The sequence below is a fragment of the Cnephaeus nilssonii genome, assembly GCF_951640355.1.
Source record: "Cnephaeus nilssonii genome assembly, chromosome: 2".
NCBI classification, from domain to species: domain Eukaryota; kingdom Metazoa; phylum Chordata; class Mammalia; order Chiroptera; family Vespertilionidae; genus Cnephaeus; species Cnephaeus nilssonii.
Window position 1 is genome coordinate 113,271,976 of NC_137073.1, and position 24,280 is coordinate 113,296,255.

Consider the following 24,280-nt stretch of genomic DNA (forward strand, 5'->3'; position numbering starts at 1 on the left):
CGTGAATGAACCCACACACACACTCACGCACACACGCACACACTCACGCGCACATACTCACACTCATGCACACATACACTCATGCACACACACACACACTCAGTGAATGAAGACACACACACATACACACTCACATACTCATGCACACACACACGCTCACGCACACATACACGCACACACGCTCACGCACACATACATACACTCATGCACACACACACACTCAGTGAATGAAGACACACACAACCTCATGCACACACACAGTGAATGAAGATACACTCACACACTCATGCACACTCAGTGAATGCACACACACACACTCACACACTCATGCACATACACACACACACTCAGTGAATGAAGACACACACACACAACCTCATGCACACACACAGTGAATGAAGATACACTCACACACTCATGCACACTCAGTGAATGCACACACACACACTCACACACTCATGCACATACACACACACACTCAGTGAATGAAGACACACACACACAACCTCATGCACACACACAGTGAATGAAGATACACTCACACACTCATGCACACTCAGTGAATGCACACACACACACTCACACACTCATGCACATACACACACACTCAGTGAATGAAGACACACACACACACACTCACACACTCATGCACACACACACTCAGTGAATGAACACACACACACTCATGCACACACACACTCAGTGAATGAAGACACACACTCACACTCACACACGCTCCTGCAGCAGCGCAGGCCTGGCTTAGCTGTCACCTGGATAATCATAGCTTGGGGCGGCTTTCTTTCCTGTTAGTTTCTAACCTGGTCCTTCTGCGATTATTTTGGTCCGTTTCTCCGCCCACTTGGGAAAGGCAGGGCCCTCCCGGCCCGGAGCCCTAAGAGGGGCGCTCTGGGCTCGGCCCCGGCCCCCCTCACCGACTCCGGGTCGCGCGGGGAGCCGTCCGGGGCTGCGGAAGGGCCAGGGTCGCCCCGGGGACCCGGGGCCTCGCGGGCGGGCGCGGGGCTGCCGGGGCGGGCGGTGACCGCTGGCGTCGCCCTGGAGGTGCAGGGCGGTCCCGTCCCGCGCAGGAGAGCAGGCCCTTCGCCCCCGGCCGCCCCCCCCCCCGCCTCCCCACGGTGTCAGGGCCCCGGGCGGGGACGTCCAGGCGGAGCGAAGGTGCGGTTTCCGGGGGCGTGGGCCCAGGTGCGGCCCGCGGCGGGGCGGGGCGGGCACATCCGTGTTCCCCGGGGCGGAGGGCGGAGGGCGGAGGGCGGAGGGGCGGGCCCTGGCGCCCGGAGAGCCAGCCGCAGACTCTCCTCGCTCTCCCCGGGCAGCCAGACCAGCCGTCCGCTGGGTCCCTGGCGAAGAGTCGGGGTTCGGGTCCCTCGCAGTCTCCAGTCTCCGGCAGCTCGGCCCCGGGCAGGCGCAGGATGCGGGCGGGGCGTGCGGGGCCCGCGCCGCTGCGGCCGGTGCTGCTGCTCCTTCCAGGTGAGCGAGGCGGGGACTGCGCTCCCGGGCGGGGGACGGGGCGGGGGACCCGGGCAGGCAGCGCGCGTCCCCGCTCCGACCCACGGGGACCGGCTCCCAGCCGTCGGGCGGATGGAGAGACCTCCCTTCGCGCGCTGCCCCGCCGGGTGCCCCCAGGAGGGCGGGCTCGCCCTCTGCCAAGCGCCCTGAAAGCCCAGGCACTGCCGGTTCTGGTTCTGGCACGCGCGCAGGGCGCACCTGCACGCAGACCTGGACACGCGTGGGAACCGGAGGGCGGGTCCCGCAGCCCGGCTCGGACAGGTGCCTGCGCGCCGACCCGGCCGGGTATCTGTGGGTCCCGGGAATGCGAACTCGGGTCGGGGGAGGGGTGCGGGGGGGTCTGTGGGTCCCGGGAATGCGGACCCGGGCCGGGGAGGGGGTGGGGACGAGGGGGGGGGGAGGTCTGTGGGTCCCGGGAATGCGTCCTGGGCGCGCCTGCTCCTTCTCAGCGCCGAGCTGGTGGTGGTGCGGGACCTGGGTCCCCAAAAGCTCTGTTTGCACCCGGGGGTGTGCCATGCCTGTTTCTCCGCGCGCCCCGGTGCCCCTGCCGTGGGGGACGGAGGAAAGCCAGCGCCTCTGAGCGCCTGGCCGAGGAGGGACCCTCTGCCCCCGCCTTCCTCCCATTGTTCACCGCTGCGAACGCGGCCAGGAAACTTCTTCCCGCTTTCTTGGTCCTGGCGCCGCAGCCAGAACTGACGGGGCGGCCGCTCCAGCTGCGGGGGTGGGGCCACCCCGCGCCTGACTTCTTTTGCAGCAAGTGGGGACCTGAGGCTGGGGTGCCGGCCGCGGCGCGACCCTCCTGCACCCAGACCTCCCGCACCCAGACCTCCCGCACCCAGACCCCCTGCACCCAGACCTCCCGCACCCAGACCCCCTGCACCCAGACCTCCCGCACCCAGACCCCCTGCACCCAGACCTCCCTCACCCAGACCCCCTGCACCCAGACCTCCCGCACCCAGACCCCCTGCACCCAGGCCTCCCGCACCCAGACCCCCTGCACCCAGGCCTCCCGCACCCAGACCCCCTGCACCCAGACCTCCTGCACCCGCACCCAGACCTCCCGCACCCAGACCTCCCACACCCAGACCCCCTGCACCCAGACCTCCCGCACCCAGACCCCCTGCACCCAGACCCCCTGCACCCAGACCTCCCGCACCCAGACCTCCCGCACCCAGACCCCCTGCACAGCCACACGGACTGGCTTTGGGAACTTTCCTTTCCTGGGGGGCGGGGCCGGGAGTCACTTGTGCATTTTGTGGTGCTTTCAGCCTTCAGAACCCCAACAGGGCCTCTGCTGTTCAAGGGTTTTCACAGAGATAAGTGTTTCCGAAACTGCCCCCTCCCCCCTCCCCCCAGGCACTTCGCCAGTCGCATTCTTTATTGAGGAAGAAGCTAACCATAGGCCCCTGGGCCTCTCTCCAGGTGGGAGAGGCATAGACATCGGGCGCTGGTTTCCCTCTAACCTGTGTCTGGTGCTCACAGGTACTCTCTCCCTCTCTCCTGTCCGCCCCCCCCCCCCCTCCCCACCAGGGCCATCACCCTAACTGGGGCTTTCAGATACAGCTGGACTCAGGTGGAAAACGCGGCCCTGGAACACAGCCTCCCTGAGCTAATAGACACTGAGTTCCAGGCTTTTCACCCCTTTAATTGCCATGATGAGCAGACGCTATGGAAACATAACATCCTTCCCTGCCGCGAGGTGTCGGGGCTTGTCTGGCGAGCAGGGAGAGTTGCTGTGAGGAATGCGTGGCTGCGGGCGTGCAGCGGGCGCGGGGACCGACCTGGAGCGTGTGCAGGGCACAGCTCCGCGCAGGCAGGCGGGGGTGCAGTGCCCGGGGAAGTGTCCGTGTGGTTATTCTTCCTCCTGGCGCAGTGTGTGCATACTCAGGGGACAGGTTCCCCTGATCCAGGGTGACCGTATGGAGCTTTGCCCTCTGGGATATCACCGGGGTTCCGAGGGGAGCAGCCTCCTTTCGGGGTTCCAGGAATATCCGGGGTGAGCGTGAATAATGGCAGGCTCTGGGTCCGTGACAGGTGGCATTTCAGATGGCTTTGCCCTGGTTGTGTCAAATGGTCGAGGATTCCTCATTACTCTACGCACACACATAGTTGTTTGTAAGTTACAGACGTGTACAGTTGTGTCATGTAAACACATCCCCCCATTAGAATGGTAAAGGGGTGTGTGTGTGTACGGGTTCATACATCTTGCATTCTCTCCAGCAGACATGCCAGCCAACCACTGTGGAAACAGGCGGCCCTCCGATCTCACTTTAACACTTAGATCCAAGCTCCGCAGAGCCCCCCGCCCACGGGTGTTTAGGAAAAAGCCGCGCTCACAGTTCAGTTCCCTGTCCGTCACCTTTCAGTGGTCGCTCCTCCGCTTAAGTGCTGGCCATCAAGGTGGCCATCGGCAGGTTTGAGGGTGGAAAAGAGAGACCATGAGAGGCCAGGTAGTCCCTAATAGCTGACGACCCTTACCTTCTCTCCTGCCTCCAGGCCAGGCCAGGCCAGGCAGTCCCCCCGAGTTCCAGCCTCCTTCCCTCACTGCCGCTGCTCCCCACAGTCTTCCCCTCCTAGTGGGCATGTGCAAGGCCTCTCCCTGCAGGCTGTGAATATTGCGATTTCTCTCTTAGTCAGCACGTCCTTTCTTTCCCTCTGCGGTCTGGCAGCGCCTTCCTCCGGAGACACCCTGCACCTCTGGCTCCTGTCCTCCCTCCTTTCCCTGCCTCCCTGGCGGTTCCGTCCGTGATCCCCGCTCCCTTCGGCAGCCCCTGGCACAGTCCCTGCTCCCGGCAGCACCCAGTCCCCCGGCCTCCTCCTGACTGCCGGAGCAGGATGCCCACCTCGAGGGTGGGCGAGCAGGGCACATGCCACACACGTGTCCTCAGCGGAAGTCGCCCCGTCCTCTGCACCCTGCTTTCCTCACCTCTGTGGGTGTTCGAGGGCAGCGTCCCTGCAGACTCTACATGGCACCTCTTCCTTGTCCTCAGCCTCATGGCCAACCTCACGCCTCCAAGTCCTGTTCCCCCTCCCCCACGCCCACCCACCTGTGCTTCCAGCCACACGGGGCCCTGGGTTCCTTCATGTCTGGGCTCCTGTGGTGTTTATACTGTTTGCTGGTTTCGTCTCTTCTCCCTGCCATCCAGTCCCCTCATTGTCACCAAGGCTGTCTTCCCAAGCTCTGACCTGTATCGAGTCCTCCCCCAGCTCGGACACGTGGAGGCTCCCATCCGTAGGGGAAAGGATGCATTTCTTGGCAGCCAGGAAGGCCCGTGCCATCTGGCCCCAGCCACGTGTGCAGCCTTTCCTCTGCCACACCCGGCCTGCTCACATACACAGGCACTCCCACCACCCTGTGCACACAGCACACGCCCCGGAAAGCCATGTATGCACCCCACACACACCTTCTGCGCTCCGACGGCACCTGGTTCTGGCGTGTTTAGTGTTAGCACACTGTCTACACCCTTCTCTGCATTCGCTGCCTTGATGCTTTGCGCCCCCCCCCCCCCTCTCTCGTTCCTTTGTAACTCTCCAGTCTCCTGTGCTGGAAGAGACAACCCCCAGCAAGATGAAAAAGCAGGAGCCCTGGCCGGCGTGGCTTAGTTGGTTGGGCATCATCCTGTGCACCAAAAGGCTGCGGGTTCGATTCCCAGTCAGGGCACATGCCCAGGTTGTGGGGGTCCCTGGTAGAGGGGGTGTGCAGGAGGAAGCTGACCTATGTTTCACTCTGACATCAACATTTCTCTCTCTCCCTCTCCCTTCCTCTCTCTCTAAAAATCAATAAAAATCGCCCTAGCTGGTTTGGCTCAGTCAGTGGATGGAGCTTCGGCCAGCCTGCAGATTGAAGGGTCCCTGGTTCGATTCTGGTCAAGGGCACATACCTGGGTTGCAGGCTTAATCCTGGGGGGTGTGTGGGCGTGCAGGAGGCAGCCAGTTGATGATTCTCTCTCATCATTATGTTTCTGTCTCTTTCCCTTCCTTTCTGAAATCAATAAAAATATGTTTCATTAATAAAAGATATATTTTTATTAATGAAAAAATAAATAAAAATCAGTAAAGTGGGAAAGTTTTTCTTTTATAACAAAAAGGAAAGTTTGAGGCAATCTCTGATTTCAGGGACCCACCCCAAACCCCAGCCCCCCTCTGATAAAGTAACTCCCTCTCCCATGGCTCCCAGCTACCACTGCCCAGCCCCCAGGAGGCTGTACTCCAGAACCTGGCTCAGGAGCCTCTGTGTGATGTAAGTGAGTGGATCGGGCTCAGGATTTCGTATTTAAAAACCATTACTCATCTGTTTCTGATGTTCAGCCAGGTTGGGAGTCACTGCTGAAAGGCTCGCACCGAGCCTCCGCTCTCCCAACAAATTAAAATTCCCGTGTAGCCCGGTCACCTTGTTGGGAGGTGCCCACCAAGGCAGGTAGATGTCAACACCCCGCGGCGGGCGGGGAAGGCGCCAGGTGGGGGGAATTCCCTCCGGAGGGGTGCTGACGGCTCCTGTCTCCCTGTGCGAAGGGCCTGGGGTGGATCCAAGGGCCAAGCCGGTTACTGCAGACAGGAGCTGCTGATGGGGTTGCAGGCATTCCGCAGAGTAAAGACACAGTCAGCACGTCAAAGTCAAGGAATTTCGGGGAAAATGGGGACCAAAGTGTCATCCTGACATCGGTAAATGCCCCGCTCAAGTCAAGCTGCGCCTGGACGCTCGTGTCGCTGAAAGATTCCACTTCCGAGAGGAAACAGCTCCTTATCATCACAGCAAAGATGTGGGGTTTGTGGCTGGTTTGTTGATTTCATTTGTTATGGTGACTAATGATTTACCCGACAGTAACGCTCAGAAGAAGGGCTGGTGGAGAGAAGAATCTAAAAGAAGGGCTGGTGGAGAGAAGAATCTAGACGAAGGGCTGGTGGAGAGAAGAATATAGAAGAAGGGCTGTTGGAGAGAAGAATCTAGAAGAAGGGCTGGTGGAGAGAAGAATCTAGAAGAAGGGCTGATGGAGAGAAGAATCTAGAAGAAGGGCTGGTGGAGAGAAGAATCTAGAAGAAGGGCTGGTGGAGAGAAGAATCTAGAAGAAGGGCTGGTGGAGAGAAGAATCTAGAAGAAGGGCTGATGGAGAGAAGAATCTAGAAGAAGGGCTGGTGGAGAGAAGAATCTAGAAGAAGGGCTGGTGGAGAGAAGAATCTAGAAGAAGGGCTGTGTAGAGAGAAGAATCTAGAAGAAGGGCTGGTGGAGAGAAGAATCTAGAAGAAGGGCTGGTGGAGAGAATAATCTAGAAGAAGGGCTGGTGGATAGAGAAGACTCTGATGCCCAGATCTGGACCCTGGGTGCTGGGTGCCTTTGAAAGCGCGTCCTCCAGGGGACCCAGGTGTCGCTGATCTGGCCGCAGCCAATGCCACAGAACGAGGCTTCGATCAGGTTTCGAGGCAGCCACTGCCCCATCCCAGGCAGCGAGCAAGGCCCAGGAAGAGCATGGAAGCTGGAAGCACGGTCCGAGAGGTTCCAGTTCCCGGGAAACAAGGCCACACAGGAGGGAGGGACATCGTCCCAGCCCCGAAGGGTTCCTGACCCGCATGGGCGCCCGCCTCCTCTTGAAAGACATGCAGCTCCTGGGTGAAGCCCCTCTGTGAGGGACCTTGACCGGTGACTGGACTGGGTGGGTCCTCGTGGTCCCGTCCCTCTCGCGGGGTCTGGGGTAGACCTGGGGCGTGGGTTACAGTTCGGCCGATGAGATGGGAGGGAGTCTGCTCAGAGGTGCTGGGGAAGGAAGCTTTCCTTCCTGAGAGAGATCTGGTTAGGAGGAACATCACCAGGTGTAGGTGGGAGGCTGGGACGGCTGCCGCCCTATTGCAACCGCGATGTGACATCATGAGGATGAAGCGCAGACCTGCCCTCGGGCAAAGACAGGAAGAATGTGGTCCTTGAGAGTGTCCTTGAGTTTTGGACTTTGGACCTCTGGGTGGCTTAAAAACCTTCCATCTAATTTAAAAGGTAGTTGTGTTTTTGTTATGTGGCTGTATTGCCTACTCTTATAACCTGCAGAGCAACCTAAGTTTCTGTAATGTAATAGATGTCCTAGGGTCGCATAGAATTAATTGCTGAACAAACGGTACAAAAGGAAGCATTGACCTCGGGATGGAGACAACCGCGGGAACACGCTGAGGTAGGAAGCGGGGAAGAGGCTTCCTGGGAGGGAAGGAGCCATCAGGACTCCCATCCCCTGCCAAGGGCTCAGGCCAAGGGCCCAGGCCTCCCCTGCCCCAGGAGCTGAGTGACAATGGGATACCCAAGGACACGGGTGGTATCCACGTGTCCGGTTCCGGGGCCAGATGTTCCAGATGCTCGCCGAGGAAGGAGCAGGTCCTTGCGCCCGGACCATGGAGAGTGAGGGCTGAGAGGTTAGCGGGTGCCCGGCCACGAAGGGCCTTGTGAACCAAAGCAAGGACCCGGGGTTTCATCCTGAGGATGGTGGGAGGCTGTGAGGGGCCTTATGCAGGCGAGTGACGTGACCCGATGGCTCCTTGGGCAGATCGCTCTGGCGGCAGGGAGGATGGCGGGTGGAAGGCAGAGGCTGAGCGGCGGGCACAGACCACGGAGAGAAGAACAGGCTCTGGGTTTAGTTTTAGTAGTGCACCCACAGAGAGATGGTGGTCAGCACTGAGAGTGGCCATGGGAAGACTGCAGGGGGCAGAGTGGAAAGACATTAAGGAGGAACGGGCAGACTTGGTGATGGAGTTACCAGGGTGGCAGCGAGCGAGGGAGGAGTATGACTGAGCGAAGCCCAGGTTTCCCACGTGGACACTCTGTGGGCTGCGGCTTACTGAGACAGGAGTGCTGAGGAGGGCAGGTGAGGGGAAGAGATGGCCAGCTGAGCTTGACAGGTGAATGTGAGACATCAGGGAGACGCCTCTGGTTAGTGGGCAGTTACATATGCAGGGGTGAGGGGCCGACGCAGCTGGAATGTAGGCGTCCAGGGAGGAACTGAAGAATGGAGTTGATGAGTCCAGCACAGAGAGGCCAAAAGAGGCCGTGATCAGAACTCAGGAAGCAGCTCAGGGGAGCAGGTGCTGTGAGAACAGATACCGGGGGAGACCAGATGCTGGGGAGCAGGTGCAGGGGGAGAGCAGGTGCGGGGTGAAAGCAGGTGCGGGGCATCAGGTGCAGGGGGAGCAGGTGCTGGGGGAGCAGGTTCAGAGGGAGAAGGTCCTGGGGGAGCAGATGCAGGGGGAGCAGGTGCAGGGGGAGCAGGTGCTGGGGGAGCAGGTGTTGGGGGAGTAGGTTCAGAGGGAGCAGGTGCAGGGGGAGAGGAAGGCAGGGCTATGGGACTAGGCACCTCCCACTCTCCAGGTGGCTGCTTGGTTGATGGGGAAGCTGCTGTACGCGTTGTTTGGGAACATACCTTGCTAAGGTAGTTGTGATGAATGAGCTCAGTGCAGTTTTGGGGCTGCGAATCTCTAACACAGTCCACTTCTGGTAGTGAGTTAATGTCACTGCTTTAATCACATTTTCCTGAAACAGGAAGCTCTCTCAGCTGTAGATATGTTCTCAGGTTCCATGTTTAGCTCCTTATTTCTATCCAGTATAATAAGGACCCTCAGAAACCGTAGTCCTGGTGGCATGGAGAGTTGGTGTTGGCTTTGAGAGGTTCTGGTAGTAAAACAGGACAGCCTTTTATTCTGTGTAACTCTGGTGTTTCGAGGCATTTTAAAACATTTTCATTAATCTTATAAATCAGAAAACAAACTAATGTCTATTCCTAACTTTGTTAAAGTTCTAATCAGTTTAAAGTGCTTATATTCTGACATTGTACCCAGCCTCTGCCTGCAGTTCTGGTGTGTGCAAATGTTTACTAACCAGGGCAAACTTGAGCTGCACAGTTGACTAATACTATATGTCTGCAGAATATTGGGGCTGCTAATACTTCTCAGATGTATTTTTCTTCCTTTCTTCTTTTAAGAGAGTTGTCCAGAAGTTCTGTTGCCCAGCTGTTCACAGGAACTGCGGTTCTGTCGGGACAATTCCGTGTCGTTAGTGACGAGGGACAGTTTTCCCGTAGAAGCCGTGTGTGACAGGGAGCCTCCTGTTCCCCGGAGCCCCGAGAGAGAGTGATGGGCGCTGTGCCGTCCGTGTGCAGGTTATTTCACTGCCTTTTAAAAGCACGAGCAAAGCTACTGGCCCGCGATGCTTTGGCCATTGGCGATTGTCATTCCCCCATGCACTGGGCGGTGGCCTCTGTCTGCCTTTGTGTGGCCTGAGCCCGTTTCCCCGGGAACCCGGGGGGCATGCGGAGGCTGGCGTGAGTGGTCCATTGGGGTAACTCTATTCCAAACTGTTCCCCAGCTCCTGCAGGCCCTCCATCCACATGGCTTCTTGGACGCCTGTTGGAATAGGACACTGAACCTCCGGACCGTGTAACCTTGGCAGAGCCATATTCCGAGAGCCAGCACATCTATATACATAAAAGCCAAGCGACCAAACAACTGGTCAACCTGTTGCTATGACGCGCACTGACCACCAGGGACTTCCCCCCTGGTGGTCAGTGCACTCCCACAGCCAACCTCCCACGGCCGGTCAACCTCCCACGGTCCCTCCCCCCACCTAGCTGGCCCCCGATTGGCCCGATCAGGACTGGGCGAGATGGCCCGATTGGCCCTGATTGCTGGCCAGGTGGAGGGACCCCACCCATGCACGAATTCGTGCACCAGGCCTCTAGCAGAATAATAATCGGCATCGTTGTCTGTGTACGTAACATTGTTACCTGGGAGGAAAAGAAAGGCAAGCTGAGCCCTGGGAATTGGGAGACCTGTATGTGATCTTTGTGGGTTTCCTTTCAGTGAAAAAATGTAATCAATAGTTCGAATAAAAAGTCTTAATGCAAATTGAAAGGTGATTAAAGAAGTCACGTATGTAAACGCCGTAGTGTTTAGTCCGTCGGGGCTGCTGTGACAGACAGCATAGCCTGGGTGGCGTAGACACACAGACCTTTGCACTCACAGTGCTGGGTGCTGAGAGGGCCCCGTTTGGTGCCAGCATGGTCCCTTCCAGTGAGAGCCCTCCTCCCAGGTCACGTGCCTGCTGCCGTGTCCTCCTCTGTGGGAGGGGTTGGGGTCCCTTGGGACCCTCCACTGTAAGGCACTGGTCCCTTTCCTGGGCGAAGCCTTACCCAAAGGCCTCGTCCTAATGTCACCGTCTGCCGGGTGAGCATCTCAGCACAGGAAGCCTGGGACACGCATTCAGACCGTCGCGCGTCGGAATGCAGGAACCCTGTGTTACGACAGCATTTACTTTTTGCCCCAAATAATCAGGCTTTCCTGTATGCGAGCCCTTTTACCATTCTTGTTTTGTTGTGGTTCAGGAGATCCAGCCTTCGCCCTGTTAAGAGCACAGCACAGCCGGCCGGCTGGTTCAGTGGTTGAGTGTCAGCCTAGGAACCAGGAGGTCACGGTTCGATTCCCATCAGGGCACATGCCCGGTTGCAGGCTCGATCCCCAGTGTGGGGCGTGCAGGAGGCAGCCGATCCATGATTCTCTCTCATCACTGATGTTTCTATCTCTCTCTCCCTGTCTCTTCCTCTTGGAAATAAATTTAAAAAAAGAAGCACAGGGCCTGGTCTCTCCCCTGGGTCCGGGTTCTGTCTCTGTGAGGTGCAGGTGAGCCCCCAGCCCCCAGTCTGCACGTCACTCAAGCCTCAGTTTCCCAGAGGCTCGTGCGCCCGGAAGCCTTCCCACCCCTGGCCCCACTGAGGTGACCTGCTCACGAGGACCCTTGTGTGGCGATGGCCCCCTCCGTCACGTCAGGGGCCCGCACTCCTGTAGACTGCGATGCCGAGGAGGCAGGGCCGCGCCTTCCTTGCTTGCGCTGTGGGGCATGGGGACAGCTGCAGGGACACAGGTCAGAGGCCCACCTGCTGCGGGGATGCCAAGCCGAGAACTCGCTGCTCCTTTCCAAACAGGACGTGCAAAAGCCCTCTACCAGCCAGGCTGTGTGAAGGCGCTAAACTATTCTTCCAGTTGATCCCCCCCCACTTGAGAGGGTGTGTGTGCTTTTGTCAAGTTCCTCCTTTGTCTAGAAGGGTCTAGCCAGGGCAGCTCGGTAGACAGGGGACAAGGTGACGAGAAGGATGGGGGCAGTGCAGAGGTATCTTCCCTTCCTCTTCCGATCCCTCTTCTGTCCTCATAACGTAGCCCCATCACTTACCTTCAGCGGGACCCCCACCGAGAGCTCCCTAAGATCACCTCCCCCCCGCCTGTCACCGTATTCCCAGGACCCAGGATAGAGTGAGCGCCCAGAAAATAATCGGTAAAAAAAAAAAAGTTAGCATAAAAATAAACTAGAATTCAGATAACTGGGAGGTAAATTGAAACACTAAACTTGATTAATAATTTCAGTTGATAATAATTTCACTTTTCTTTATAAAGCAGGAACTTTTAATATTTTTCTAGGAAAAACACATGCTACATATTCATCTTACTAGGAAACGTTTCTGTATCTTCCCTTTGTTATCTGTAAGTGTAACTGCTGTTTCATGGACAGACTCCCCATGGACATGAAAGTCAGTGGCGCACTTGCCCTCACTCGCTATCTTTCGTGTGCGTTTCCTGCGGCCTCAGGCCTCAGGCCTGAACTTTACGTTGCTGCATCCTGCCTGGCTTAGCTATTGTCTGCTGGCGGGATATGTAGGCTGTTTCCTGTGGGTTTTGTCCCTGCTGTCCATAAGGGCTATAAATATCCTCCACAGGAGCCTTTTCCTTCTTCCCTCTCCCGGAGAGGCACCCCTGGTCCGAGACGCAGCGCCTCCCAGCCCTGGTTGCAGGGTGCTCCGCGTCTCATCAGCGGTGTGTGTACCTCGCTCATCAATGGGAGATTTTAATTCACTTTTTGTAGTTATTTTATTTTTTTACTCTTTGTGGTTTGATGGATGTAAAATGGTGCTTCGTATTTAATTTAGTTCTTATTCTTTCTATTGCTCAGCGTACATTATTTATGTTACCATTTAAAAATGTCTACCTTTTCCCCCCAGTGGTTGAGTGTTGACCTATGAACCAGGAGGTCATGATTCAATTCCCGGTTAGGGCACATGCCCAGGTTGCAGGCTTGGTCTCCATGTGGGGCGTGCCGGAGGTAGCTGATCTCTCTCATCATTGATGTTTCTATCTCTCCCTCTCTTATCTCTCTGAAATCAATAAAAGTATTACTAAAAAAAAATCAATAAAATATATTTAAAAAATTAAAATTAAAAAAAAATGACACGCAAAACAAAGACTTTTAAAAAGAATCACATTGTTCTTTATTTCTTAACTAGAGGCCCAGTGCATGAAATTCATGCACGGGGAGGACCCACAGCCCAGCCTGCCCCCTCTCACAGTCCAGGAGCCCTCAGGGGATGTCCCACTGACGCTCTGCGGGAGGCGACCAGCTGATCAGGGGAAGGTGCCACCCCCGTCACCCCACTGCTGCTGCCACTGCCGGCCGCCGCAGCCACCAAGGTGTTTTCATCAACACAGACTCCAGTCCCTTCACCATGAAAAAATGACAACTTTCTTTAGGCATTTTCAAGATGTGTCTTCCATAGGATATGACATTTATTTATTTCTTTTTTTATTATCTTCACCTGAGGATATTTCCCCATTGATATTTAGAGAGCGTGGAAGAGAGAGGGAAAGACAGAGAGAAACATCAATGTGAGAGGGACACTTTGATTGGTTGCCTCCTGCATGAGTCCTGACCTGGGCCCTGGCCAGGGAGGAGCCTGCAACCTAGGTACATGCCCTTGATCAGAATCGAACCTGGAGCCTGCGGTCCGCAGGCTGAGGATCTATCCACTGAGCCAAACCGGCTAGGGCAGGCTATGACATTTCTTAGTCCCTCCAGCAGCAGACCTTCGTTTTTTCCTCCAGGAGTGAGGTGGAAAAACCCTAGATCACCTTCTTGGATTCTTATTACCCAAGTTACCAAGAACACTGCCAGTGGCATACCAGGAGCTTAGCCAATGAGCGGTCAGAAAAGGTGTTTCCTCTGCAGCTCACACGCAGAAGTGGGACTGCTGGTGCGCTGTCTCCCAGCGAGGGCGGGTCCCCCTGTGCGTTGTGTCTCTGCTCCAGGCCCGGGCCCCCCAGTGTGTCGCGTCTCCACTCCATGCCCGTCTGCGCGTACAGCCTCCTCCTGAGCCAGTTGTGACTGTTACGTCGTCCTGGCTAATTTGCATATTACCTCTCTCTCTCTCTCTCTCTCTCTCTCTATATTATATATATATATATATATATATATATATATGCCAGCTGGAGGGAGGGGCTGCGGTTGCAGTTGGCCAGCCGGCCCCGCCCCCTGATCGAACTCCTGGTCGAGGGGACAATTTGCATATTAGCCTTTTATTATCCTGTATAATAACTAGAGGCCTGGTGCATGAAAATTCATGCACTGGAGGGGGGTCCCTCGCCCAGCCTGCCCCCCTCACAGTCTGGGAGCTCTCAGGGACGGGAGGCAACCCAGCGATCAGGGAAAGGCTATGCCCCCATCACACCTCTGTTACTGCCACTGCCAGCAGTGCAAGCCTTGGCCGGCCCTGGTTACCTGAGCCTCAGGGGACCTCAGGCCGTGCTCCCCACCCCGGCGCCAGGCTGGGGGACCTTGGGCTATGCCGCCTGGTGGGGCAGGGGACCTGAGGCTGCGCCCCCCACCTGGCGGGGCTTGACGGGGGACCTCAGGCACAGCCCCCACCTCAACCAGGGCTGGAGGACCTCAGGCCGCACCCCACACCCCAGCGCCAGGCCAGGGGACCTGAGGCTGCGCCCCCCCACCCAGCGGGGCTTGACAAGGGTGGGACTGGCCGGGTCTGGATCTAGCCCAATGTGTGTGGGGGTGGGGGCCAGCCGGGTCTGGGTTTCGCGCGATTTTAAGGCACACGTGGGTGGCGGGGAGTTGACTCTGGGTCCCGTGGTGAGCCCCAGACTCTGACAGGAGGAAGGTTTTCATATACATTTTACTAATTTTCTTTCATCTCTGACACTTCTATTATAGAGACAGGGCAAATAGCAATATTAAATTATTTCCTCTAATGAATCCCCTTTTAATGTGCACGAATTTCGTGCACCGGGCCACTAGTATAGGATAGGATGGAACACGGGAATGCCCCGCCGCTGGTCCAGAAGCGGCAGTGAGGACTGCTCTGTGCGAGTGGTTCTGCCCTTCCTTAAAGCCCTGAAGCCGTAACCCAGGCATCGGGCCCAGACCCTTCTCATCGTGTGGTCTCCCCAGTAGCCTGCACTTCCTAAGTCAGTGATGGGCAACCTTTTGAGCTTGGTGTGTCAAACTTCACCAAAAAACTGAGCATAACTCGGGTAGTGTGTCACTTTGAGGAAAAAACATTATTTCGCAAATGTTTCATCCTCAGGAGCAGCAAATGTTTCATCCTCGGCATGATGCCGCCCCAGCGGCTGCGTGTCATCAGAAATGGCTACGCGTGTCAGTGCTGACACACGTGTCATAGGTTCGCCATCACTGTCCTAAGTGTAGTTGCTCTATTTTGAGAGGAGGGAGGGGCCTTCCACACGACTTCTGCTTTATCTGCTCTGTCGTCCTCTCCGTGGAAACAGTGCCACTGATGATGGGTTCCTGCGGTCTGTGTGCGAGTGATCTAACGGACCGAGACCGCGTCCCGCTGCCCCGTGTTCGGGGGGAGGATGAGCTGCCATGCAGAGTTTGCAGGCTGTTTTCTCAGTTTCAGGGTCTGAGTAACCCCACTTCCTGCTGCTGTGGCTTCCCGGGGGGTCCGCGGTTTGATAATGTTCCCTGGCTTTTGTGGTGTGCGCACCGGGGATGACTCAGCAAAAGGCCGCGAGGCCGCATCCTCTCGTCCATCCCGCGGTCTCGGGAGCTTCCGTGGAAACTGACCCGGGATGGTGGGGCGTTAGAGGGGAAGGTGCTGCCTTTTAACATTTCTCAGGGAGAATCTGCGGCCCTCAGGAGCGCACGGCGATGCTGATAGTAAAACAAAACAGAGGGAGGTCTTCCTCGCGCCCATCCTTTGCGGGGCACGGGGTTGAGAGTGTTCTGAGCGTGGTCCGAGCACAGTGAGGTGGGCGCCTGCACAGTCTACCCGCGGGTGAGAAAGCAGCGGCTCCTATGGGGGGGACGTGCCCGGGGCAGGCGATTCTTCGCACTGTGATCCACTGTGGGTCTTGCCCAGTACGAGGATTTTTTTCAGTTTAAAGAAATGCTGCCCTCGCTGGTGTGGCTCAGTGGACAGAGCGTCGGCCTGTGGACTGTAGGGTACCGGATTCGATTCTGGTCAAGGGCACGTACCTGGTACCTGGGTTGCAGGCTCTTGCCCTGGTCAGGGCACGGGCAACCAATGGATGTGTCTCTCTCACATTCATGCTTCTCTCTCTCTCTCTCTCTCTCTCTCTCTCTCTCTCTCTCTCTCTCCCCCTCCCTTCCCCTCCCTCTAAGAGTCAATGGGAAGATGCCCTCGGGGAGGATGAACAAAGAAAGGAAATGCTTGTACTTGAGCACTGGCAGCTCCTGCCACCCCATCGCCCCGAATACAGCGTCTGCCTTTCAGAGCTCTTCTGCGCTGGATGACAAGTTCAATGTTCGCTAGAGTTCTAAACAGACAGTAAAGTGTGTGTGTTTGTGTACACGTATGTATGTGTCCCTTTGCTCCTTTAATTTCTCCCTTTGGCCGGAAATGGCTGCGCTGTGCCTGTTGCACCGTCGTATTTGGAAACAGGTAACTTGTTTCCTAGGTTCCCAGACCCATGAGCGGGGGGCGGGGGGGGGGAGGGAAACTTTCCCAGGACAGGTCCCAGCTGGCCTCTCCAGGACCTGGTTGGTGAGAGCCTGTCTCCTGGGAACCTCACTGTCCCCTGAGAGCGGCCCCCTGTGTCTGGTGACCGCTGCCCCTGCCTGCTGCCCTGTGGTGCCCAGCTCGCTGCTCCCGCCAACGCCCCTGCAGCGTCTGAGGCCCAGGTCCCACCGGGCACCGGGGAGGCGCTCCACCTCCTTCAGGCAGTGACACCTGTGCCCGCGCTGACCCAGAGAGTCCGCCTTAGAGAGTGTGTGTGCGCACACACACACACACACACACACAGACACACCCACACACATACACACACACGTACATACACACACCCACACACATACACACACACACGCATACACACCCACCCACCCACACATGCACAAACACCCACACGCACACATGCACACACACATACACACATGGACACACACCCACACGCACACATACACACACACGCACACATACACATCCACCCACACACACATGCACAACCACATGCACACACATACGCGCACGCACACACGCACGAATGCACACGCACGCACACACATGCACACATTATACACACACAGATATATAATGAAATGTAGCTGCTAGATGATAAAATGAGCTCCATCGTGATTCCATGTCACTGCCCGCTCTGCCAGAGTCTAATTAACAGGGAGAATGAGGTCGTTACATACACAGTCCTGTGTGGTCTTTCCAGCACCAGATATTTTAAAAGGGGGGGAGCGGTTCGACATCACCCCGAGCTTTCTCTGGTACGTCAGAGCATCGGTGACACGTTCCAGCAGCATTTCCGAGTTTGCACCATGGGGTGACGGTGAACGGGCTGTTGGAACACCGGGTTTCTGAATGTCCTTTCCGGGTTCTTTGATTAATTCGTGACTTCGTTTTCTTTTGCAATTTATTTCCTCCAAAGTACAAATGGCCAGGGCAGACCTGTGTGGGGTTGCTGCAGAGCATTTCTGGGGTATTCTCTGCTCTTCTCTCCCTGGAAGCACGCATTTCTGCAAACCCATGAGCTGCACTCTAGAGCGAACAGGTCCCAGGAACCGGGAGAGGTACTGCTCTTCGTCCCAGGGCATCGTGGGTGACTGACTGCCTTACTCCTTTGGAGGCTGCTCCCAGAAGTGCGCAGGCGCAGTGGGGCCAGGCTTCCCTCTGTGATGTCTGTACCTGAAACACCAGACATGAAATGCCACGCACTTCCAGTGTGCCCGAAAAGTGGGTATTCCTTTGTGACAACACCTCTTAATGGAACTTCAATGTCGGTGTTAAGGAGTTCAGTCTGCCTTCGGTGAAGGACAGGGTGGAGGACAGGGTGAGGGGCAGAGTGGAGGAAAAAATGGAGGACATGGTGAAGGACAGGGTGGAGGACAGGGTGAGGGGCAGGATGGAGGACAGGATGGAGGAAAGGGTAGAGGACAGGGTGAGGGGAAGGTTGGAGGACAGGATGGAGGAAAGGGTAGAGGACAGGGTGAGGGGAAGGTTGGAGGACAGGATGGAGGGCAGGGTGAAGGACAGGGTAAAGGACAGGGTGAAGGACAGGGTGAGGGACAGGGTGAAGGGCAGGATGGAGGACAGGGTGGAGGACAGGATGGAGGAAAGGGTAGAGGACAGGGTGAGGGGAAGGTTGGAGGACAGGATGGAGGACAGGGTGAAGGACAGGGTGAGGGACAGGGTGAAGGGCAGGATGGAGGACAGGGTGAAGGACAGGGTGAAGGGCAGGATGGAGGACAGGGTGGAGGACAGGGTGGAGGACAGGGTGGAGGACAGGGTAGAGGACAGGGTGAAGGACAGGGTGAGGGGCAGGGTGGAGGGCAGGGTGAGGGACAGGGTGAAGGACAGGGTGAGGGGCAGGGTGGAGGGCAGGGTGAGGGACAGGGTGAGGGGCAGGGTGGAGGGCAGGGTGAGGGACAGGGTGAGGGACAGGGTGAGGGGAAGGGTGGAAGACAGGGTGAAGGACAGGGTGAAGGGCAGGGTGAGGGGCAGGTTCAAGGACAGGGTGAGGGGCAGGGTGGAGGGCAGGGTGAGGGACAGGGTGAGGGGCAGGGTGAGGGGCAGGGTGAGGGGAAGGGTGGAAGACAGGATGGAGGGCAGGGTGAGGGACAGGGTGAGGGGCAGGGTGAAGAACAGGATGGAGAACAGGATGGAGGGCAGCTGACATTAATGCTCTTGGTGCAGAATCTACCAGACTCTCTCCCCTCGTTCCCTTTCCGTTAGAAAGCAGGGTTTTTCAAATCTGTCTATTGAGGCTTCATCCTTCCTGGTCTTTGTCGTTTTTGAAAGTGATGATCATTCCTTGAGTGTCAGAAAGAAGTCTCTAAAAGCAAAACCACCTGTGATGATTCCCTCTGCATTTTCCTCCTCAATGAGGATCTCTTCCTGGAAGGAATGGCACGGTTTTCCAGGAGCTGTGGTTTTTCTACCTTCTTCGATGTGTCAGCGCGTTTTCAGTAGACATTTCATAGACGCCATGTCAAGATCTCCAGGGAGATTTCAGCAGATAGGAGACAGGCCAGCCCTGCCGGTGGGCGGGAGGCTTCGTCTCTTTCTGGTAGAGGACAACGAGGACTGGGTCACTGAGAAATCCCTGGAGGGGACCTGGGTTAGAGGCCAGCCTCCTGTGGCAGAGTCCTGTGCTCACACCCTCTCCTCACTCTCATCACCTTCCACCTGTGAGACTCGCTTATCTCCGGGAGCATCCGAGATCTCTGGAAAACAAAGGTGCTCTCAGCAGCCATCTCTCAGGGCTGCTTATGAAGATGTATGAGATAATGAATCATGAATATAAAGTACTAAGCATGATGCCACTACTTTATATTCTTTGAGAGCTGATAACTCTCAGGGCCCCAAGTAAATGGCTAAAAGCAGTAGCTGCTGTTTCTTGGCAAACTGATGAGGAGAAGAATTATGTCGAGCAAGTTGTTTTTAGAGTGGCCGTGGGGAATTATATTACAGATTATATTCACACGGGCCACGTCTTTTTTCTCCTTGCTAGGCGTCCTGTGTTGCTGTGTGGCATACAACGTGGGCCTCCCAGAAGCAAGGATATTCTCCGGTCCTTCCGATGCCCAGTTTGGTTACTCGGTGCAGCAGCTCATCAACCCAAAAGGCAACTGGTAAGAACACTCTCTTCTTCGTTATTTCAATAAAAACACGAAATACATTTAATACTGGACGGCAATTGCTTGTTCCAGTGGGATCATGACTATTTACTGATGAGGAGGCCTCAACCATCTTTAAATGATGGAGTTTTCTTTGAGAGTTGATAACTCTCAGATTGCTAATTGATGAAATTGATAGTGCTATTCATTTTCTCTACATATGCCATAGCAAATTCCTAATACCAGTCTTGGCACTTAATAGAAGATGATAGATAGATAGGTTAGACAGATGATAGATAGATAGATAGATAGATAGATAGATAGATAGATAGTAGAAGATAGAAGATAGATGATAGATAGATGATAGGTATAGATAGATAGATAGGTAGATAGATAGATGATAGATAGAGGGATGATAGATCAATCGATAGATAGAAGATAGATGATAGATAGATAGATGGATAGATAGATAGATGATAGATAGATGATAGATGATAGAGGGATGATAGATCGATAGATAGAAGATAGATGATAGATAGATGGATAGATAGATGATAGACAGATGATAGATAGATGATAGATGATAGATAGATAATAGGTAGATTTATCTCCATTTCTTTGTCTGTAAGCTGGTCTTGTTGAGTTTGTAACCGTTCAGTAGCCAATGCGGCCGCAGGGCATTTCCAGGGGCTAGACTAGTTCCCTAAATTGTCTCCTTCGTCAAGGCTCTGTCTCCTGGTTTCCTTCTATATCAGCCTCCCCTGCTGGTGGGAGAAGAGTCCATCCGCCCAGTTACAAAGGCGCTTGCTCTAGTGCACTTGGCATCTTTCATTTTCCCCAGAACGGCCCTGTGTGCTTGTAGTGCTGGGCAATGATTACCTTTGCAAACCATGGACCATTTATATTCAGCCGCCTTCATGGACATGGAAATCTACGCCCCACTGCTGGTTTCCGTTTCCCCGGTAATTATGAAAATAGACTCAGATGATTCTGAAGGTTGTCTTTGGGCAGAAGGCTGTGGGTCCACTCCGGCCGGAGCTGCTGCCCCCTGGTGGACAGGAGTCCTGCACGGAGCCTCACCCGCTGGGGCCGCGCAGGACTCCCTGGAGCTTCCCAGCCAGGGTCTTTGCAGTGATTAAAGGGGCTGCTGTGGGCTGTCGCATAACAGCTACAATCCACCCCCTCTTCCCTGGGTGAGCTTCCGGTGGGTGCTCTAGAAGAGAATTCAAAGGAACGTTTAGCATCCAGTGTTCACATTTTGGAGCAGGGCTGTCTGTGACGGGGAGGAGATGAAGCGGTCACTGGGGAGGGTAGTGGGTCTCTGAAGGGCCGTGGAGGAGGCGAATCGTGAGCTAGTCTCTGGGGTGGAGGTGAAGAGGCTGCGGAAGAGCAGTCCCTGATGCCAGGAGCCTCGGGAAGGAATGCGGTGGCAGAGCGTCTGCCAGCCTGAAGGGTCAGAACACTCTGGTTGGACACCAGAGCCAATGAGAGCAATTACTGTCATCATTGGGGCGGGGGGGAGGGGGTGTGTGAAGACAGGAGAGAGAATACCTCTAACAAGTATCTACTTATGCTTTGAGAACCATAAACCGTAGGAAGCTACAAAGACACACAGACGTTGTGGTTGGTGTAGTTTGACCTTGGAACGTAGAGACACACTTGCTGGCGCCGATGTTACCGCTCCCTCCCTGCTCTGCCCTGAACTGCAGACGCCTGTCACGCCTCTCTCTAGTGCCTGATAGACAGACACACAGAGCGCACTGGGCTGCGAGGAGCAGCTGATTCCTGCACCAGCCGCCCAGCAGCCGAGGCCCCAAGTCCCAACCCCTCTCTCCTCTCCCCTCCCCATGTCTCCTCCAGGGCCAGTCCTGTCGGCCCTCCCCCCAGACACCGTGCCCGCAGCCCGCTTCTCCCCAGGGCCTCTCGGGTGCTGCCCAGCAGCCTCTCAGCACCTCCTCCCTCTCCTCCCTGGAGCCAGAGGGAACTTTTCAAACACGAGTCCAGTCGGCACCGCCAGGGCAGGTGCCCCCGAGCAGAGCCCTGAGCGCCCATCCCCTGTGAACCTGTGGCCTGCGTGCTCACTCGGCTCCCATGGGAGTTCAAGCGCAGTGACGCAATCCTTATCGCACACAATGCATGGGGCGGGGGCAGGGGGGGTCAGGTCGCTTCCTGGGAGCTCGGGGAGACACACTGGGCTGTTTGTCTTCCCCGAGGCCTCCCCCAGAACAGGCTGAGCTCATGCTATGCCTCAGCGACGTGAGCCCGGGGCAGCCGCTCTGGACGGGGCCTGCCTGGCCAGCCGGGTATTTCCCGCTGCAGGAATAGTCCCTTGTTCCCGAGACGCTCCTGCGGAAAAGGCGACGAGAATGAACTTGTGTCCCGGCCCCAAACACCCATCTCTGTGTGAGCGCACATCACGGTTTTAACTTAGAATTAAGGAGACACGTAACTACGCTTCCTGTGTGTTGTAAATATAATGGACTGTCTGCAGCAGATTTTAGATAAATACTAAGGAGGAGGCATTCAGCTCTAGAGCAGACCGCAGACTGGCATATAGGATGTTGGCATAACAATGCCTGGTGTTCATCGGGTATTCTTTCTTCTCCAGACGCAGAACACTCCTGCTGCCTCTGAGAGCTTTGTGCAGCCATTGCCCCCTTTACACATGAGGGGATGCAGACACAGGCTCAGGAGTTTCGCTAAGTGGACAGAGCTAATACATTAGGTCCTCGGGTTACATTGGAGATCCATTCCTATGGGTGACGTAGCGATTTTCGCCGTAAGCTGGAACCCACCTACATAAGCACTCACGGGGAGCACAGACACAGCAGTAATGAAGTGAAACAGTAAAAAAAAGTTAAAAGAAAGATAACAATTCCTGACCTTTACTTGTGGTAAATAAATAATAAAAAACATAAAGCACATATGTACATACGTTGAAATGACAGAACTTTTTTTTTTTTTTTATAAATAAACTAGAGGCCTGGTGCATAAAAATTCATGCACTGGAGGGGGGTCTCTCAGCCTGGCCTGCCCCCTCTCACAGTCTGGGAGCCCTTAGGGGCGGAAGGCAACCCAGTGATCAGGGGAGGGCGACGCCCCATCACACCTCTGCTGCTGCCACTGCCGGCAGCGCAAGCCTTGACCGGCCCTGGTTACCTGCGCCTCGGGCTGGCCCTGGGTGGCTGGGAGGCTAAGGGGACTAAGCGCCACCATCTTGTGGCTGTGGGCACCACCATCTTTGAGGGCGTGGCAGTCAATTAGTATATACCCTCCTTATTGGCCGTGGGTGCTGTCATCTTTGAGGGTGGGACAGTCAATTAGCATATTCTCTCATTATTGGCTGTGGGCACCGCCATCTTTACTATAGCATGAGGGTCAATTAGCATATTCCCTCTTTATTAGATAGGATGGGAGATGGCGACATAACCACGAAATGACGTACGTCAAGTCCACGTAACCTGAGGACTTCCTGTAAAGAACAAATCTTGGGTAGATGAGTGTAAATAGAGATAAAATGTTTTAAACCCACCTATATTTTTAAAAATATATTTTTATTGATTTCAGAGAGGAAGGGAGAGGGAGAGAGAGATAGAAACATCAATGATGAGAGAGAATCATTGATTGGCTGCCTCCCGTAGGCCCCACACTGGGGATCGAGCCTGCAACCCGGGCAGGTGCCCTGACCTGATTCATGGGACCATGCTCAACCACTGAGCAGCACCAGCCGGGCGTGGCCAGGAAGTGTTGACTGACGTATTCACCGAGGTCTCCCAGTGGCTGAATCAAGTCTGGCCACAGTAGGGTTGGCCCCACGTGCACCCTCCCGGGTGGACGCACCAGGGCACACCGTTCATGTGGGAGCAGGACCCCCGGAGCTGTGGACTGTGTCAGCCCCCGGGATCGCAATCAGTCTTTGCAGACACGCTCTGCCTTAAGGACCTCTGTCATCCTCCCTGGGAACTCGCTAGCACAGAGGGGACCCTGGGAAGTGTAGACACTCACAGACCAAGGGCAGGCTGGGTACGAAACAACCTCGACCACCTTAAACTTAAATACTGTTTACCGACCTGACAAGGGATTTCGGCTTCCAGGGGGGTGGGCGAGCCGCTCTGTTCTGGAACTCTCCATAATCACTATTTTGCCACGAGGTAATTGGCCGGTGAGTGCTATTTTGGGCAGGCCTGGAGGGGTGCCAGCTCCCTGCAGAGGCGCTCCCAGGCCGGGGCTCTGCTGCTGTCGGTCTGCCTGCGCTGGGGTGCAGTCCACGCCTGGCAGAGGCTCGGCCACCCCCGCAGGGTCCCCCCACTCGCTTATCCTATCCTGACGCCGTCCCACCCTCTCCTAGCCTGCCTCCTCCTCTCCAGTTGTCACCTGAAATCCTGGGGGTAACTATACCAGCCTCCCTCCTCTTCCTGTCCGTGGACTGAGGAATGTCTCGATTCCCTCCAGGATAATTCTATCAGCCCAGTAAGCGCGGAGACTTACCACTGGCCCATTAACGGTCTCTCACATGCTCCGTGTCTTCCTGTTCCCAGGATGTCCTGGTTCCCTCCGCTAAGAATGCCGGCTGCCCCTCCACGCTCCGGCCAGCCTAGTATTTGTTCCAGAGGGAACTTGTCCACATCTTGTCATGCATTTGTATTATTGGTTTAGTTGTCACGTATTTTACACAGCTTTACTAGATTAAGTAAACAGAAGTGTGCCTTGGGCTGTTTTTAAGCCACTGTAACACTTAGCTGGGGGCACATGCTGTTTAATTGATAATGATAAATGTTTATACAAATAGCTTATGAAAGGATTTGTTTCCTAGACAGATACTCTAATCCTTTCCGACTTAGACAAAGAAAACAC

The 24,280-nt window shown here is 55.7% G+C and overlaps 1 protein-coding gene across 1 annotated transcript in view; it reads left to right on the top strand.

The window, feature by feature from the left end:
- The first annotated feature begins 1,303 nt into the window (after window positions 1–1,303).
- Window positions 1,304–24,280, top strand: part of ITGA2 (integrin subunit alpha 2) — a 69,372-nt gene continuing 46,395 nt past the window's right edge. The window contains exons 1-2 of the mRNA XM_079798227.1: window positions 1,304–1,485; window positions 19,321–19,441. Coding sequence (XP_079654353.1) covers window positions 1,428–1,485; window positions 19,321–19,441 — 179 coding nt within the window. The 5' untranslated portion in view covers window positions 1,304–1,427. The remainder of the gene's footprint in view (window positions 1,486–19,320; window positions 19,442–24,280) is intronic.